A 17,358-nucleotide genomic window follows, 5' to 3' on the forward strand; every position below is an offset into this window, starting at 1 on the left:
TAATATATAAGTTTAATAATATCAAGCTAAATAATATATAATCTCCTACTGTGTTTGCATAACAGATTGCATTCGTTTATTATAAACGTGTTGGTTTTACAAAATCTAAAAATGTAGAAATCAACCAAAAGTGATTTCAAGGAATTTATTTCCATCTTCTATTTTTTTAATTACATGATCACAGAATATGTCACACTAAAAGTGTGCAGCCTTAAAAATTTACAAAGAAGAACTTAAAAAAAAGATCTTTAAGCTGCATTCATTTATTCGCTTTATTTTTCATCAAATTTTTGAGCTCATATCATTACAGCTGTGTGGTAAATTATCGTCATTACAATCAAATAATCCTTTTATAAACAAATCATAACTCCACTAATTAGAAATTTTTAGAAAAGAAGTTTCTAGAGAGATTTTACTGGAAATTTAACTAACCGATATTTCAGTTAGTTCATATATGCAAAAATTGTAGAAAGGTTCGAAGCATAAAGCTGGAAGATATCAAGAAAAGAGAATTAGCTTATAGCTTGCATAGAGAGATAAACATAATGGTTCAAAATAAAGATTAACATTAAAAAAAAGAAAGTAAAAGTGATTAATTGATTTATGGGTCAAATGAAAGTGGTAGTGGGAAATAACATGAGATGAATGGCATTGCACTTGTATCCATCTGTATATACTGTAAACGATGTCCAGAAATGATAGGTTTGATGGTTTTTTACCACATTGCTCCAAACTGAACTTAGTGACGTCGCGTCGTTTATTTTTTGCACAATCCTTTTATATAAAATAAGTAAAATAGAAAAAATTATAATATGCACGCTAGTTTAGCGATTAAACAAAATAAGAATGTGCAAAATGAAAGTGGATTTTAATGACTACTCGCCTTTTGTTAGAAGAGACAAAGGAGTACCAGTACTTCCACTACCGCTATGTCGACCATCTTCAACAACAATGCAAGGAGAATTCCCCTCTAAGGCTTCATCAATGCCTCCAACGGCTGTTAAAATAAAAGCAAATTTCAGCTGCATTTTATTAGCGCTTTACATAAAAGCTTAAACATAACTGAAAACGAGTATGAAATTTAAGATGAAATCTGAGATTAATAATAATAACAATAGATACTTACTATTGAGGTACCAGTAGATAAGGTTTCAAAAATTATGTAATTTAATAATATGCTGCATTTTATTAGTGATTTACATAAAGGCTTAAACACAGCTGAAAAGTAGTATTGGAATTTAAAGGAAATCTGAGATTAATAAGAGACTTGCTATTTTGGTACCCGTGAAATATGTAATTGTTTGTAGAATTTTAAATGCTGTCTTCAAAATAAGAATGTTACTCATTTCATGCTTAATATTTTAATTTTTATCTTCGTTGTTTATATTTAAATTGGAATAATGTATAAAATTAAGAATCTGCTTGTTGATAATACTTATCCGATATGAAATTGTATGGAGGATGTTCCGTAATGACTGCGCTTAATATACAGTTACGATAGGATAGGAAAATATGAAGACAAAAACATAGTGATTGAAGGTTAGAAGTTAATAGTTAAGAATGGGAGAGAACTAAAAAATAGTATTATAATCTGACAAATTATAATTTAAGATAGATGTAGATATCATTAATGCCTGTTTAATTGATTATTGTATCGTATCTCAATAATTACTTCTCTGCATTATTTTTCTCTTGAAGCTTTTGTACTTTTTAAGTATTATGAATCATATTTATCATAAAAATTTAAATATGTATACACAAAATTATTTTCCCGGAGATCATGTTAATTAAATTTAAAATGTTTCATAATATTCCAACAAAAGTTGCTCTTATTTAAAATAATCAAATTATTAAAATAATGCACAATTAGTGTGTACTATTTTAATTATTTATTTTTCAACATTAATTTTAATTTTATGCTCTACAGAAAGCTAGGCATAATCTACGATAGTTTCAATAAAATGTAATTGCTTTTTTATTAAAAGAAGGAACCTGATCTTTACAAAAATAAATTTCGAAGTATTACAATTGCTCAATGATATTTATTTTTGCACACTGTATATAACATAAAAAATTCATTTATTGGCATTTGATAACAAAAATCAATCTAATTATTCTAGGAAATGAGGGAAAAATATCATTGAAATAACACAATAAAATTGAAAAGAGCTTAATGAGAAAAATTCAACTCTTATTTGGCACATTTTTTGCCCTAAAGGACGGGAATAGGGTCAAATTATATTTATTCAAACATTTATATATGTTTTGAAGAAGAGTGATGAGAGAAATGAGAATGGGCAGTAAGAGAAATGGGCAGTAATTGGGTTATAATTTATTAAATTTTCAAATACAAATATAAACTTGATATTTTATGTATTTTTCAAAAATTTATAACATGCATTTTATTTTTAAAACTTTCAAAATGTTCTTAATAATAAATAAATGGGAACGGGGATAGTGTCAAATTATGTTAATTTACCATATGCATATCTCTCTGCTTGTGTTTTTCTTTCATCAGAGAAGTAAGTAGTAATTATAGCTTTAGTAGATGGGCTATAATTAACTATATATTTTTAAAATGCAATTATAAAATAAATATTTCATTATTTTATACATATAATATTATACTATAAGTGTAAAACCAAGCAAATAGTCTTTCTCTTTTAGACTTTTAAACAAATATCATCTGGTACTTTTCTCTTTATATGCAGCAAACTATTGTAAATCGGAGCTTTTGTTAGCGAGTTATAAGAGCTCCAATTTGTAAATATTCGAATAGTAGGACGTAGTTTTTATTCATATACTTCCTTCATCTGATTGACAATTTTTCATGTATTCTTCGATGTATTTTGTTTAATTTTAAATGGAATTGATTGGCTTAATGCCTTTTTCTATAGTTTTTAATAAATATAATTCAAATGTGTTGTTTTGAAGAAATATTTATTGATAGCACAAAAATTCAACCTTTATGTTTGTCATTTACTTGCTTATCAAAACCACTTAATTCTATTATATTCCTTATAATCATTAGGTAAAATCCAAGATTCATTTTCGAGGAAAATTTTAATTATAAACAATTAAAAAATCTTAGTATTAGTAATAATTGCAAAAATAATCGATATTCTTTTGTATATAGTGCTTTGCTTTTGCTATGTTCTGTTTTCTGTGATTGAATAAAAATTGAACTTCATGTTTTTAAATTTCCATTTTTTTCTGAACTAAATGCATAAATAAAAGGAATTTTTTTACTTACAAAAAGAAAATATCTTTCTTGAAAACAACTACTGGAATATGTAAAATTTTCCGTCTTTCTGGCTGCATGGGGGCCCCAAAAAGCGTGATAATTTTGCTGAAGTGCTTTTGCAATGATTTTTGGTATTATTAACAGTAAAACATGATTTTATTACCATGTTGCTTGATATCAAATGAAGTAATATTTGGTAATTTTTCCTAAGCTGGTAATTTTTTTGAAAGAGTTGGTAATTTTAGGAAAATAATTGATAATTTTCATAGTCTAGTAAAATTTGAAATAACATCGCATGTTCAGCTCGATGACCTCTAGTTATTAAATGCTTGCTATTGTTGATTTTAGGTCGGCGAGTTGTTACAGATTTTATGCAAACTGCAAGCAAACGCTTACCAACTTTGACAACTTAAGAAATACGTATTTGTAAGTATGAAATTGTCTGTACAAGGCTGAATTAAATCAGTAATTTAAATGTTAGTCACCAAACTTGCAAATAGAATTCCGATCTCAACCACAACCCTGGATGTGTCTTTTTTCATACATATTTACTGTTACACATACATAGGCAGGCTTCATGTGCTTCCTTTTAAGCCCCAGCCAAGTTGAAGAACACATAGCACAATATAGAACAAGAAATTACAAAGATATAACCAGGAATACGGGGGGATTCGAACCTACTACAATTTATGCATATATAATCGATGCAGCGCTATTATGTCCAACTCTAAATTGTGTTATATAATATCTAACCTGTGCTATCTATTATTCAACTTGATTATTCACTGTAATGAGCATTCAAGTCAGTATGCGTATGTATAACAATAAATATATATAGAAGTACTGAAACAGTAATTCAGGCGTTTTACAGTGATTTTTCTGGCTAGCAGTCTTGTTTTGTGTAAAATGCTATTTAAAATGGAGGAAACTGGTTGGAATAGCGTCTTAATCTTGGATATATAACAATAAATAAATATATTTAGTTCAGATATATATATGCAGATCCCTGTGCTTTATAAAAAGAATGACTTGTCTCTCTTTAAATTAAAGGACAAATTGACGAAAAAAACTCTATTTTTACGTTTCAGAAGGTATGGTGGGAGAACAATACCACTAAAAAATGGAGTACCCAAGAAGATATGATTGTTTTTCGCATTAAAAAAGGTTTGCAAAGAAAGAAGTTTGCATTTTAAAAAAAAATCCATTTATGTACGTGAATAAATAAAGAAGCCCCATTACTCAGCAGAGAACAGATGGATAAAGCAGACATAATAACTTGATATATCTAAGTTTATGATCTTTAAAACAAGTTAGCATTTGAAACCATCAGTCATGTAATTTTACTGCTTGTTATAATTAATTATCATATTAGAAAAAAATTATTAACCGCGATATTACTCTATAAGCTATTTAATAAACTGCCGTGAAAAAGAAACCTATAGCTGTGTAAACAGATTATTACTACGCTATTTGGTAAGAGACAGAGACGTTAAATTGTTAAAATCACCAAATAAATGGTAAAATAAGTTACAGTTCTGAAAAATATTTTGGTAATTTTTCGTAATACTAAAGAATCCGGCATAAAAATTTTTAATTTGATTAAATTTAATTTTTAATTTTGTATTCGTTACTAAGTGCATGGTAATAAGAACTATAATTTCGAAAACCAGATTTACCGGTAAACCGTTACTATAGCGAACGGTAAAATTGATAAATGTATGATTTAAGTAGCGTATGTTTTTTTAAAATTACCAGGTTTTTATACCAGAAATGTTTTTAATATACAAGAATGGTTATTTATTTCCCCAGACTTTTTTCTCCATGTAGTATTGCTGCATGAAGAACAGACAAAATGAAAGTGCTGCACATATTAAAGTATTAAAAAAATGGTGTTTTGTTTCGATATCCCTCAATTATATTTCGTTAAAAGAAAAACAAGTCTCAAAGCTAAAAAAATTTAAGTGCTATTAGTTCGTTCAAACGTAAATTAAATGATGATCTACACTTAAGTTAACGCAAATTTTTCCTCTCGCAATAATTTACAAAATTTTAAAATACAGAAATCGAATATTTATTTTATTTATCTTTCAGCACTTTATTACTCATATTTTATGCTTAAATCCCAAACAAATTGTACAGAAATGTTTAAAACACGATAACTTATGTAATAAAGAAACAGTTTACTGTTATCCTATCTTACTTTTAACTATACATGCCTTAAAAAGGAGATATATTTCTTGTTAACCTACCAAAAGAATTTCTCGACTTGCAGTAGTATTGCTGCAAGAAGCACAAACAAAGTGACTGTAGGACATCTAATAAGATATAAAGAGGGAAGTTCTTGCAACAGAAAGCTTTTTGTTTCAAATTTATGTCCCCCTAATTTGAACATTACTTCGCCTTCCGGGAGAAAAGAGTGAAAACTTAGGAAGTGCCTTTGCATTAATGATAAAGAAATTCCGGTATTAAAGAATTTTTTACGACATTCATGATACTTTTATGGCTCGCTTCTTTACATATTTCATGAATTCAAAGACTTTTATCCCCTTATAAGGTAGGTCAGTCTTATGGCGCGAAGAAAGTGCCTCGAGGTTGGGAGATATATGCAGAGAAAGTTTTCTAAATCTTAAATCAGATTCTACATTTCTTTGAATTTTGAAAACACAAGATTAATGTGTATTTTGCTTAAAAAAATTTAAATGCATGCTTTGAGATTTATAGTTTAAATTTTCAAAAACTCTATTTGATTAGATTATGCTAATGTAAGTTTTTGCTTGAAATATTATTGAGTTGCTTATAGGAAAAAGAAATAATGAAGAGAACATACTTGTATAACACGTTATTCGTATGTTTTTCTGCTAAGTCAATACCTCATATAGCTTTTTTTTAAGTGTTTTTTTGTTCAAAAGTAGCAGCAAACCTTGAAAAATAATTTGTTCTGGGCAATAATAATTTAAAAAATAAATGCTATTTTCAAGTAGTTGAATTTTCGAAGGTAATAAAAATAGCATTGGCAATTCTAATATTAAGCAAATGATTTAAAAAAAAAAGAAAAAAAAAACTAATTATTATTCATTTTTTTCCATAATTCATTTATGTGAAATTTTTTATAAAAATTAGTTTTAGAAATGATAATTATTAGCTTCCATATATTATGTATTAATTTTCATAAAATATAAATAATATTGTGTNAAAAAAAAAAAAAAAAAAAAAAAAAAAACTAATTATTATACATTTTTTTCCATAATTCATTTATGTGCAATTTTTTATAAAAGTTAGTTTTAGAAATGATAATTATTAGCTTCCATATATTATGTATTAATTTTCATAAAATATAAATAATATTGTGTTTTCTAACCCTTAGTATATTCATGAACTCAATGGTAATAATAAAGTGCAAATTAAGCACAGTTTATTATTATATGAATTAAATGGTAATTTCTAGACTGCTTTTATTATTCCGGCATTAAAGAATATTTTATGGCATTCATGATGCTCTTATTTCTCATTCTATATATTTCATGAATTCAAAGAATTATAGTTAAGCTAGTCATATGGTGCGAAGAAAGTGCCTCGAAGTTGGGAGATATATGCTGAGAAAGTTTTCTAAATCTTAAATCAGATGCTACATTTATTTTAATTTCGAAAACATAAGATTAATGTCTAATGCAAAGTGTTTTGCTTAAAAAAAAATCGATGTATACTTAAAGATTATTTTCTCAAATTTTTAACAAGTAGATTGAATTTGGCAAGTTTTTGCTTGAAATAATATTTTCTTATGGTAAAAAATAATGAAGAAAAAATTCCGTAAAACAAGTTAATATTTTGTTTTTCTGCTAAGTCAATGCATTATATTGTTTTTTTTTCTTTTTTGTTATTATGAAAAAATAGTTTTTATAATTTTCGTCAAAAAGTAGTAAGAAACCTTGAAAAATAATGTGTTGCAGAAAACAATAATTTTAAAAATAAATCTTATTTTCAGAAAGTAGAAATTTAAAGGAAATTAAGATAGTAATGGAATGTTTAAATTGAGCTAATATTTCAACTCTTTGGCGCAATCTTTTTATTAAACATATTTTTCCAATTTTTTTCATTGCTCTGTATTAATTTTCTTCAAAATAAGTGAAAAATTTAATATTTATCATTTTCATGATTCATGGCTCTGAAATACAGCATGAAAGACCGGTGTCTTCTTCTGCATGAAAAGTAAAATTTTTCAAAAACTGCTTACTTCCAATCAGTAGTTTCTCAAATTTGCAGTTATTTAGATATAAAAGAAAAAAATTATTTTTCGTTTAAGTTTCTTTAATTTACAAAAATAATTATTCATAAATTTATGAATATGAATGAAAAAAATTCAATCTACGCTTTTTGGCTTTTATATTTAAGCACATATATAATTCCGATAATAACTATTAGACTTCTTTTTGTTATTAAAATATACCAAAATATATTTTTACTCCTTATAAGACCGTCAAAAATATATAAAAATGGATAGGTGCCCCATTAAAAAAGAATATTAAGCAACATTTCCTGCATAATTCCTTTAAGTGCAATTTTTTACGTAAGTTAATTTTAAAAATGATTATTAATGACTCATATATATTATGTGTGGAGTTTATTTAATTGCAAATTACATAGCGTTTTCAAATACTTTTTAGATAATAATAAACTTAATGGTAATAGCAAAGTGTAACTTAAAAATTGGTTTAATGTTATGCTTTAATATTAATTTAGTTGCGATTTATGGAATTCTCTTACTATATTGGTTTCTTCTTAAGAATTACTTTTTTTATTTTCATTAAATGCCGTAAAAACTGGGGTACACTTTTTTATTCTTGCAATAGCAATAAATAACTTAATCTTAAAAGTACGCTTTGAAATTTATTATTTTTATAGAATATATTCCTAACCGTGAGATAAAGAAATACTTGGAAAAATTCTCTATATAAAAAATCCTTCTCTGGAATACAGACATCAGATTAAACATTAACTTAAAGGAAACTTGTTTCGAAATTTCTGTAATTTCATGTCATTAAAAGACTTTTTTTTAAAAAAAAACTTACTAAAACTTTTGACACGCCATTTTCAAATCCAGTATAAAAAATGGTAGTCTAAAATATAATATATCTTAATTCTACAATAAAAACAAGGTAATTCAATGTCCTTTAGAATCTTTATACCTTAAAAGCATTTTGTTTTTTGGGATCTTATCGATTTATTTTTTATTTTTATGTTTTCATATTCCCGTAAGATACTTTGATCTTTTATATTTTGTGGTTTCTTAAGGGATAAAATATTGTCTTTATAAAAATATGCTTTTTAGAAGTTTCCATAAAAAAAGATTAAGATTTTAAAAACTGGAATATAGTGGAGTATGCCTCGAATATCCAATGATTGTACCTAGATACAGTAAAAAACTGAAATCGGAAATGGGGGCAGCTCTTAAAAAATATAATCGACCTAATACCATTTTTTCTAAATGACACTTTTTCTAAGGCTATCAACGATATGTGATCCTAAATGCAGTTAAAAAATTTATTTCAGGAAATCAATCAAATTTGAGAGATAAATTCTAGATATAGCATTACTTTCCCTGCTAATTTGAAACACTAGTGTTAGTATTTAACTTACAGATTTAGCCCTAAGATTTTTAAGAATGCTAATATTATATTATAGTTTAAATTTTAATGTGAAATGTTTTTTTTTCCTTTCCCTTTATAAGAAATGCATTTTATCTAAATTATGGAGATGCAATAAAATGTTTTTAAAATGATTTTTAAAATTGGACGATGAAACTTAAATGCATTTTAAATTCCCAATAATCCTTAATATGTTAGTATCATTAACTACTTTCTCTAAGTTAACTATTGTTATCGTGCATTTCTCAAAGTAGGTTAACTATCGCTAACTCAGAGAAATTCGCTACATAAGTCTTTATTTTTTTTATAAGAAGCACGTTTTAACTTAATTTTGGAAATGTAGAATACACTTTTTATCATGCATTTTAAAATTACTTTATAAATCTTAATTAAGTGCCTTTTACACGTCTAATTATACTTGATATGAGACATGCATAATTTTTAAACTCACTTAGAGAAATTTACGATATAATCATTCATAACAAATGCATTTTAATTAAATTATGGAAATGCAATATAAGTTTTTAAGTTCGCATATTTAAACTACGCAGTAAAAATTAAGTCCATGTTACATTTCTAATAACAATCTATATGAGACAGGTAACATTTTTAAACTTACTTAGAAAATTTGTGACATACTTAATTATAAGAAATATATTTTAACCAAATTATGGTGATCCAAAAAAAAAATTAAATATGCATACTAAAATTACACAATTAAACATAAGTGCATTTTACATTAGTAATAATACTTCATTTGAGACGGATATCATTTTTAATCTTACTTAGAGAATTTCATGATATTATAATTTATAAAAAATACATTTCAACTAAATTATGGATATGTAATATACATTTTGTATTTTAAATTTAAAAAATATGAAACTTAATTGCATGCATTTTGCTTTTCTAATAATACTGGATATGAGACAGTTATAGTTTTTAAATTACTTAGAGAAATTTGTGATAAAATCAATATGAGTAAGATTTTAATGCTGAATAATTAAGTAATTATAATGACTTTTACTTTCTCTCTCTTTAAAACTTGCGTAAATTTATATACTATGATCATGGGCATCCGAATTTTACTCATATTATTAAACAAATGAAAAGAAATAGTTGTAAAAACAATGTAACAATACTTTAAAGCAAATATTTTAAAGATATCTAACCAGTGCAAAAGCATGAATTTGCGCAAAATTTTCAAAATTGAGTTTATTATAAATGTATAACCCCTATACATTCGACTTTCTAAAAATACTTTACTTTTGTTAATACTCCAATGATTTAAAAAGTTATAGCAGTTTCTGTACCAGAAACAGTGGATGGAGTAGTGATTTTAAATCCTTAAATACGTTTAAATCAAATTTCTTCACATGTTCTACCATCTTAAACACGATATCTCATGTCGTATTTAAATTAATTGTTTGCAATTGTTTGTGAGTGTTTATGATTCTAGCACACATGTTTTGAGTTACAGATTAAGAGAAAAATGTCAAATTTCATTTTTTATGCATGTAGTTAATTTGCTTTTCTAACTACATTGATCACTAATTCAGTAGTATAAATACTTCCTTTAAGATAATAGTTTGAAATACAATTTATAGCTTTCTAAGTAAAATCCTCAAAGGATATTTTTTTAAGGTAATAGAACGTTTTGACAGTGCTCAACGAGTAGGCAAAAAATACATAAAAATATACATTTAAAAAAAATAATAATATTCTTTTTGCTAGTTTTTACACATAATAAAACAAACAAACTGTTTTTTTTTTACATTTTTTTTTTTATTAATACTTAAAAAAATGGTCGAGACTAGTCGGATACATAAATTATTTTCCTTATTTATATTACGCGGCATTGATACACCAAATATTCAATACATAATTACAATTTTCATAAACGTATTCTTCGAGTAATTCTAGCCAAAGAGGTACTTTAAATGTCCTTTTTACTGGCTCCAAAAACAATTCTCAAACTTTAATCGGTTAAAGCAAATACATTCACCCTCCTTTCCAAACATTTTCGCTCTTTTCCCGACCATTATATTTCTTAAGCAAATCAATTTCAAAAGATTATGAGATTATAGCCCCAGCATCACTTAAAGACAAACTTTCCAACTTTTCTAATCTCTGAATCAAGATGTAAATGCAGAGCCCCTTTTTCCCTCTTTTTTTAGACTATCTTTTGATTTAATTCTTTTATTTGCTGAAGAGAGTGAGTAAGATACTTAATTAAAACAGTACTGTAGATCTTTCTATTTTTTTTCTTCATATTTGAAAAGTGCTTTAGTCCCCACCTTGGAAGTTTCTGTCCTTAAGATTTGATTGGTTGTCGTAAGAAAATAATCACGAAGGAGAGAAAAAAGGATTACCCTGCGAATCCTTGGTCTGTTTACTTTTAATTTAAAACTTAAAAGTAGAAAATGAAAATTTAAGCAACAATTCCCATTACTTCAGGAAGTTAGTCCAAAAAGTGTATAAACATAATGATATATTAAAGTAATACATGTTTAAAAAATTCTGGAAAGAAATGGAGTGGAAGATTTTTTTAAATGTATTAAGTTCTTTTGCATCAAAGGGTTTTTGCATCAAGGAGTTTAAAATAACAAAGTTTTTTTAGTTTATAATTGCTTCAAAGTTGGCCAAATAAAACTGAAAATACAAATTTAAACTAATTAAATAAAGTGATTTGACAAGATTATAGAAATCCTGAAAATACTTTTAAGCTTCAATGTCTCACAAGTGCAATTATCACTTTGTATAATACATTCTGTTTCAATTCACAAGCAATGTTTTGTTAAAACATGTCTCGCGTTCGCATGTCTCGCTTTGTTAAAACATGTCTCGCCTTATTTATCTTTTATCTAATAATTTATTAGCAATAGTTATATTTGCTTTAATTATTTTTAAGTATTAGGTAATCTCTTAAGGGACATAAAATTGCACAGGGCAAAATTGAGAACACAGATTGTAAAAATTTTGGGATTAAAGTACTGTATGAAGCACTGGTACTTTGGGAGCGTCATCCGTAAAATTAACTTAACCATAAAAATGCATTCTTTATGTAAAGCAATGTAACGTAATTTTTACGTTACATTGCCTTACATAAAGAATATATATTCTACAGAATATATATTCTTTATGTAAAGCAATGTAATTAATGTAATACAATTAAATATATATTCTACAGAATATATATTTAATTAGAGTGATTCAGGGATTTTTCAGTAATTATTTCTGTGAAAATTAATGTATATCAGATTTTTTGCTTTGTAACATGTTCCACTAAAAATAGAACATACGGTAAAAATTTTCAGCACCCTGAGAGCCGGTACTTTTTAAAGTAATTTGATTCGGAATATTTTTCAATGCCGGAATAAATTTAGTATTTATTTATATCTTATCTATTTTCTCCAACTGTTGATTTAAAATCATTTCAGAAATCTCAAATTTTCTTTATGTTATGTTCTTTTTTTCTCAATAATATTCTGTATGCTGATTGAAAGAGTGATATCTAATAATTAATAGAATGACTTATTTTTTTGATGAGAAAGTAACTTTTAGAACGTTAGTGCAGAGAACACGAAAGATACACAAAATACTCGAACGTACCTAAAACTTATTGATGAAAAACAAAACATGAAGTCACGAGGAAAAACAAACATAACAGTTAGGTAAACCTTTTTGTATGATTTTACTATTATTTCCTTGACCAGTTTTTCAAATAGTAATAGTAATCAATGTAGTAATGTGTTCGTACTGCATTACATTATAACTAAAAACATTTTTACCCTGATGTTTTTAGATGGAAAGTGTTGTGTTAGCCTGTTTTGGGATCTTAATTTAATGTTCTTGGTATTCTAAATATGATATCGTTATTTAACAAGAGTATATCCTGAAGTACCTATGATGTACCCCAATAGCAAATTATGCACAGAGAAAAACCAATTCTGGTCTTTTACCGTGCGGTATGGTCATGATATTTCTGTTAGATAAAAAAAAGCATATTTTTTGTTAATAAAATCACAATATAAGGTTTTTTAAACCACAATATTCTTATCATATGGTGATGGATTACACGAAATTCTTGTTCTCCCATGGACCATCTTATCACCACATTTTCAGGGAAAAATACAAAAATGAGAAGTAAAGCCAACTTTACGGTTTTATACAAGTTCTAAGTTATCATGATAAAATTAAAAAATTTTACCACATTAACGAATTTTTTTCTTATATTGCAGAACCATATTTTATTGTTAATTTTAATAAATAAATACCAAGGTGTTTCAGAAAAAATTACCGAGTTTTATAGTGTTCTCATCTAGCTAGAAACATGATAAATGTTACCATATTCTAGTTGCTTTAATCATACTTTTTTGATCAGTGTACTTTGATCAGTGTACGAAGTTTCTTTCGCTGTGTTCACGATGAATACTCCTTTTTATCTAATTGACGTCCAAAATCCCAAAATCTGAGTTTTTGTTTCCCAGGTTGAATAAAACTACCCATTGAAGAAATTAAAAGTGGCAATGACATCTGAATCCCTAACCATCGAGTCTCACAATGCTAGAAAGTTCCATGAGCTTGTTTAAAATAACCTATCAACGTTCTAATACTCCTCAGATCTCAAAAATCTATTTTCTAACCGTCATTGAACAGACGACCCAATGTTCGAGTTAACGACTTCTAATGTTCAACTCCGTACCTTTGCAATTTCGAACCCAATCCAGAAGACTGGATAAAATATTGGTGAAAATTTGCATTCGTGGAATACTTTTTTGATGGAACTAACCAGCATTTGCGTTAGTCTGACAGCAAGGGAAGTGAAAACCATGATCCGTCTACTACTGCGGATATTTTACGTCAGCACTGTGGTCAGTGTGAGCCGGGTGCGGAGTTTGCATCGATCAGCCATGGCTCGGATTAGAACATTGTTCGCCTAATTGGAAGATCACCTCAACGCTCTATCCGAGCCACCACAGCTCTTATAGGTTTTTTTTCTTGCTGGGAAAGAGCTATATAAATCATTTCCTCCAGATCCACAATCATGCAATCTCACAATATCGACAAGTCAGAAAAGGTCCATCAGCATCTTTTATAATCAATTCCAAAAGGAATTAAAGCTTTATTAAAAGCAAAAAGTAGAAAAATAAGGTATAAATGGATGGTAAAGTGAAAACATTCGATCAGCCATTTACAGTTTTGAAGTTGTTTTAAATAGTGTAGCAAAAAAATTTTAAATATATTCTAAAATACATTTTTCGAAGGAAATATTCAAAGCTTCATGTCAATACTATCAACGTTAGGTAAATAATAATATCAAGTTATAACTAACAGAAATCATAAACTTACCAGCAAAATATGCTACACAGGCAGAAAGCACAATGGTAACAAAGGCAAGAGCAAAAGTTGCTATTTTCCACGTACACTTTCTACTACAGTTTTTTCTAAAATGGAACCTGGACGAAGCCATAGCAGCTGTAGCCGAAAATGCTGAGGTTGCTTTAAAAGGCCTTCTAGTTGCTGTAGTTGGAGGTGCTGTAGGTGGCTGGATCAGTTGAGGATTGACACAGTTTGTTATAGGAACCATCGGTCCCGTTGTGGAGCTCGGTGTACTGCAGAATACTGGAATAGGATTACTGTAAGTTGCTCCAGTATTGCTGGAGCTGGTGCTGTTGTTCGTGGTTGCAGATATAGTGGTAGCTACTGTCGTAGAAGAATGTAGGCTTCCTATTGGAATGTCTTTATTTGGTAGGTTCGGTGGTTTGCTTGAATTTAAATCGCCATGCTGCAGTGATGGTGTTTGTTGAGGAGGCGAGTATATTCTGCAAAACAAAAATGGCATTTTGTATTCTTCTTCAACATAAGTAGTAAAAATTTTTTTAAAAAAGCATTTCTTAAGCATTCGCTATGATCAATTTAAAAATTGGTGATTTGCTTAAATAATAATTTTGAATACACTTTTATCGCAAACTTCATAATAATATACTCAATCCCAAAAAGTTAGTTTAACAGATTTGAGCTAATATGTTGAAATTTCAGTTTCCAGTGCTCCTTTTTGTTAAACTTATACAACATAAAGAAATAAAATTGAGAATCTGAAATATACTAAAAAAGGACTTAAGAATATGCGCAATTTCACGTTGAACACTATCTGGTAGAAAAAAATGGTTTCTGATTTTTTTTTAACTCGATATTTTTTTCAAGGGAACTTGTCAACTGAACATGCAGAAAATTAACTAATGACAATTAAACGGATTTTTCTCTTTCAATTTTTATCTCATTATGTAATCCAGCATTTCCATGATTTTTCTTCCTATAATATAAGTTATTAAGAGAGAATAGATGAGATTTCTTTTCTAAAAAGCCGTACTTAAAGCATAAGATCTCTTATATTTTAGAGTTGTTAATAGAAGTATTTTCCTTCATTACAAGGTAAATACCAATTAAAAAACTGTGGCTCACTTAAAACGCACCTTTTTAAATAAAAAAGTTCAAAGTTTTCAATATTTAAACATATGGATATTGATTTAAGTATTAAACTATGCAATATATCATGTTGTATGTAATACTAAACAATTGCTATTTCATAGTTAATATCTATATTATTATTATACTATGTTATTAATATTGGTATTTTACAGTTATAGCTATTTTATAGTTATTTTATATATTTCACTTAGCATTTCTTAACTTAGTTACATCTGGAAAATGCCAAAAAGGGAATAAATTATTTTTTGAAATGGTTTCTTTTTTAATTTCAAATCCATTGAAACAAATTACATTACACACAGGAAGAAAAATTGAGGCAGAATTACACCGAAAGAAAAATTGGTAAGTATCTTTTAATTTATTTCCTTCGTATTGTCTGTCATCTAATCAGTTGAAATTGTTAAAAAGAAAAATAATTACAATGTATAAAAGAAACTCTAACAGAAAATCTGATAATGTCCGAAAGGGTCAGCAGTAATAGCTCCTGAACTAAAATTCGAGAGCTAGAGAACACCACTTCACTACATCATTTAGATAGGTGAAACATCGAATCGGGCATAATCCTGAGATCTATGATTTTTCAGAAGAAAACAAAAATTGACACAGTTGGAAGTTTATTAATTTTTAATCACTTTATTTTTTAGCTTAGTCACGTCTCTTGAAAATACCAAAAGATTCAATTCCTATCATAGATAGTTTAATTTATCTTCCAAATCCAACGATACCTGGTCCGTGCCCCTCAAAAAAGAAAGCCGCAAGAAAATCGTTCAAAAGAAAAATTAAGAAGTATCTCTAACCCCACCCCGTATCGTCTGTCATCTAGTTATTTGAAATGGTTAAAAAGTTTTTCAAAAGTTCGTGAGCTAGAAAACACAATTTCACTCTTCCTTAAAAGTAGAACAAATGAAATGAAACATCAAGTCTGATAATAACCCTGAAGTCTGCAGTTTTCTAGAAGAAAATAAAAATTATCACAGTTCAAAATTTAATAATTTTTAATAACTTTATTTCTTACTTTAGTTACATCTATAGAAACTATCAAAAAATCTAATTCCTATTGCAGATAGTTTATTTCCTCTTCCAAATCCAACAATAGTAGATACGTGACTCTCAAGAAAAAACGCAAGCAAGAAAATCATTGAAAAGAAAAATTATGAAGTATCTCTAACTCCACTTCGTATCGTCTGTCATCTAATCGTTTGAAATGGTTAAAAAGAAAAATAATAACGCAAAGTAAAAGGAAACTCTAACAGAAAAACCGATAATGTTCGAAAGGAATGCCATAATAGCTCCTGAACTTCTCTACAAAAGTTCGCGAGCTAGAAAACACAATTTCACTATTCCTTAAAAGTAGAACGAGTGAAGTGAAACATCAAGTCTGACATAACCCTGAGATCTACGGTTTTCTAGAAGAAAACACAAAAATAACACAGTTGAAAAATCTATCTTAGATAAGGGAATATTTTTTGCTATGCTTTCAAATGCATTTTATCGGTACTGACAGAAGGAGAAAATTGCAATGCAGCTTTGCCAGGAACATCTGTTAAAAAAAGAGTATATGCTTCACGAGCAAAAAATATCGTTTTTTTCAAAGTTTTCTATTAATGTGAAATATCTCTGATAGTTGTTTTAAATTGAGCCAAAGTAGCATTTGTAGATTTTGAAGTTTGATACGTTGCCTTTTAACAAAATGAACAAATAAATTGCCTTTTACATTGCAATTTACTATAAGATTTTAAAAATTTTAAGTGGCCTCATAAACTTTCAAGTCAAAAAAATGTAAACCTCAACATGCAGCATTTCAAAACACTTGTACTTCTAAATGACATAAACGTTATTTTCGGAAATAAAATTAAACATTATAAGAAATAATTTAGACTTTGGAAAATTTAATATTACAAAAATATTTCTTTCATTTTTGAAATAGCTAAAAGAAAAACAAAAGAGAAGTGTTTGAGATTTAGCGTACATGCGTTCATG

At 27.5% G+C, this 17,358-nt stretch overlaps 1 protein-coding gene across 2 annotated transcripts in view; it reads right to left on the minus strand.

Annotated features, from left to right (window-relative positions):
* The window catches only part of LOC107438670 (teneurin-m), a 468,170-nt gene that overhangs the window by 190,482 nt on the left and 260,330 nt on the right, over nt 1-17,358 (minus strand). For both annotated transcript variants that reach the window (XM_043039103.2, XM_071179700.1), the window contains 2 exons: nt 14,239-14,711; nt 884-997 (listed from right to left, as the gene is read on the minus strand). In XM_043039103.2, the coding sequence (XP_042895037.2) occupies nt 884-997; nt 14,239-14,711 (587 nt within the window). The remainder of the gene's footprint in view (nt 1-883; nt 998-14,238; nt 14,712-17,358) is intronic.

This window comes from Parasteatoda tepidariorum, chromosome 4 (assembly GCF_043381705.1).
Source record: "Parasteatoda tepidariorum isolate YZ-2023 chromosome 4, CAS_Ptep_4.0, whole genome shotgun sequence".
Lineage (NCBI taxonomy): Eukaryota > Metazoa > Arthropoda > Arachnida > Araneae > Theridiidae > Parasteatoda > Parasteatoda tepidariorum.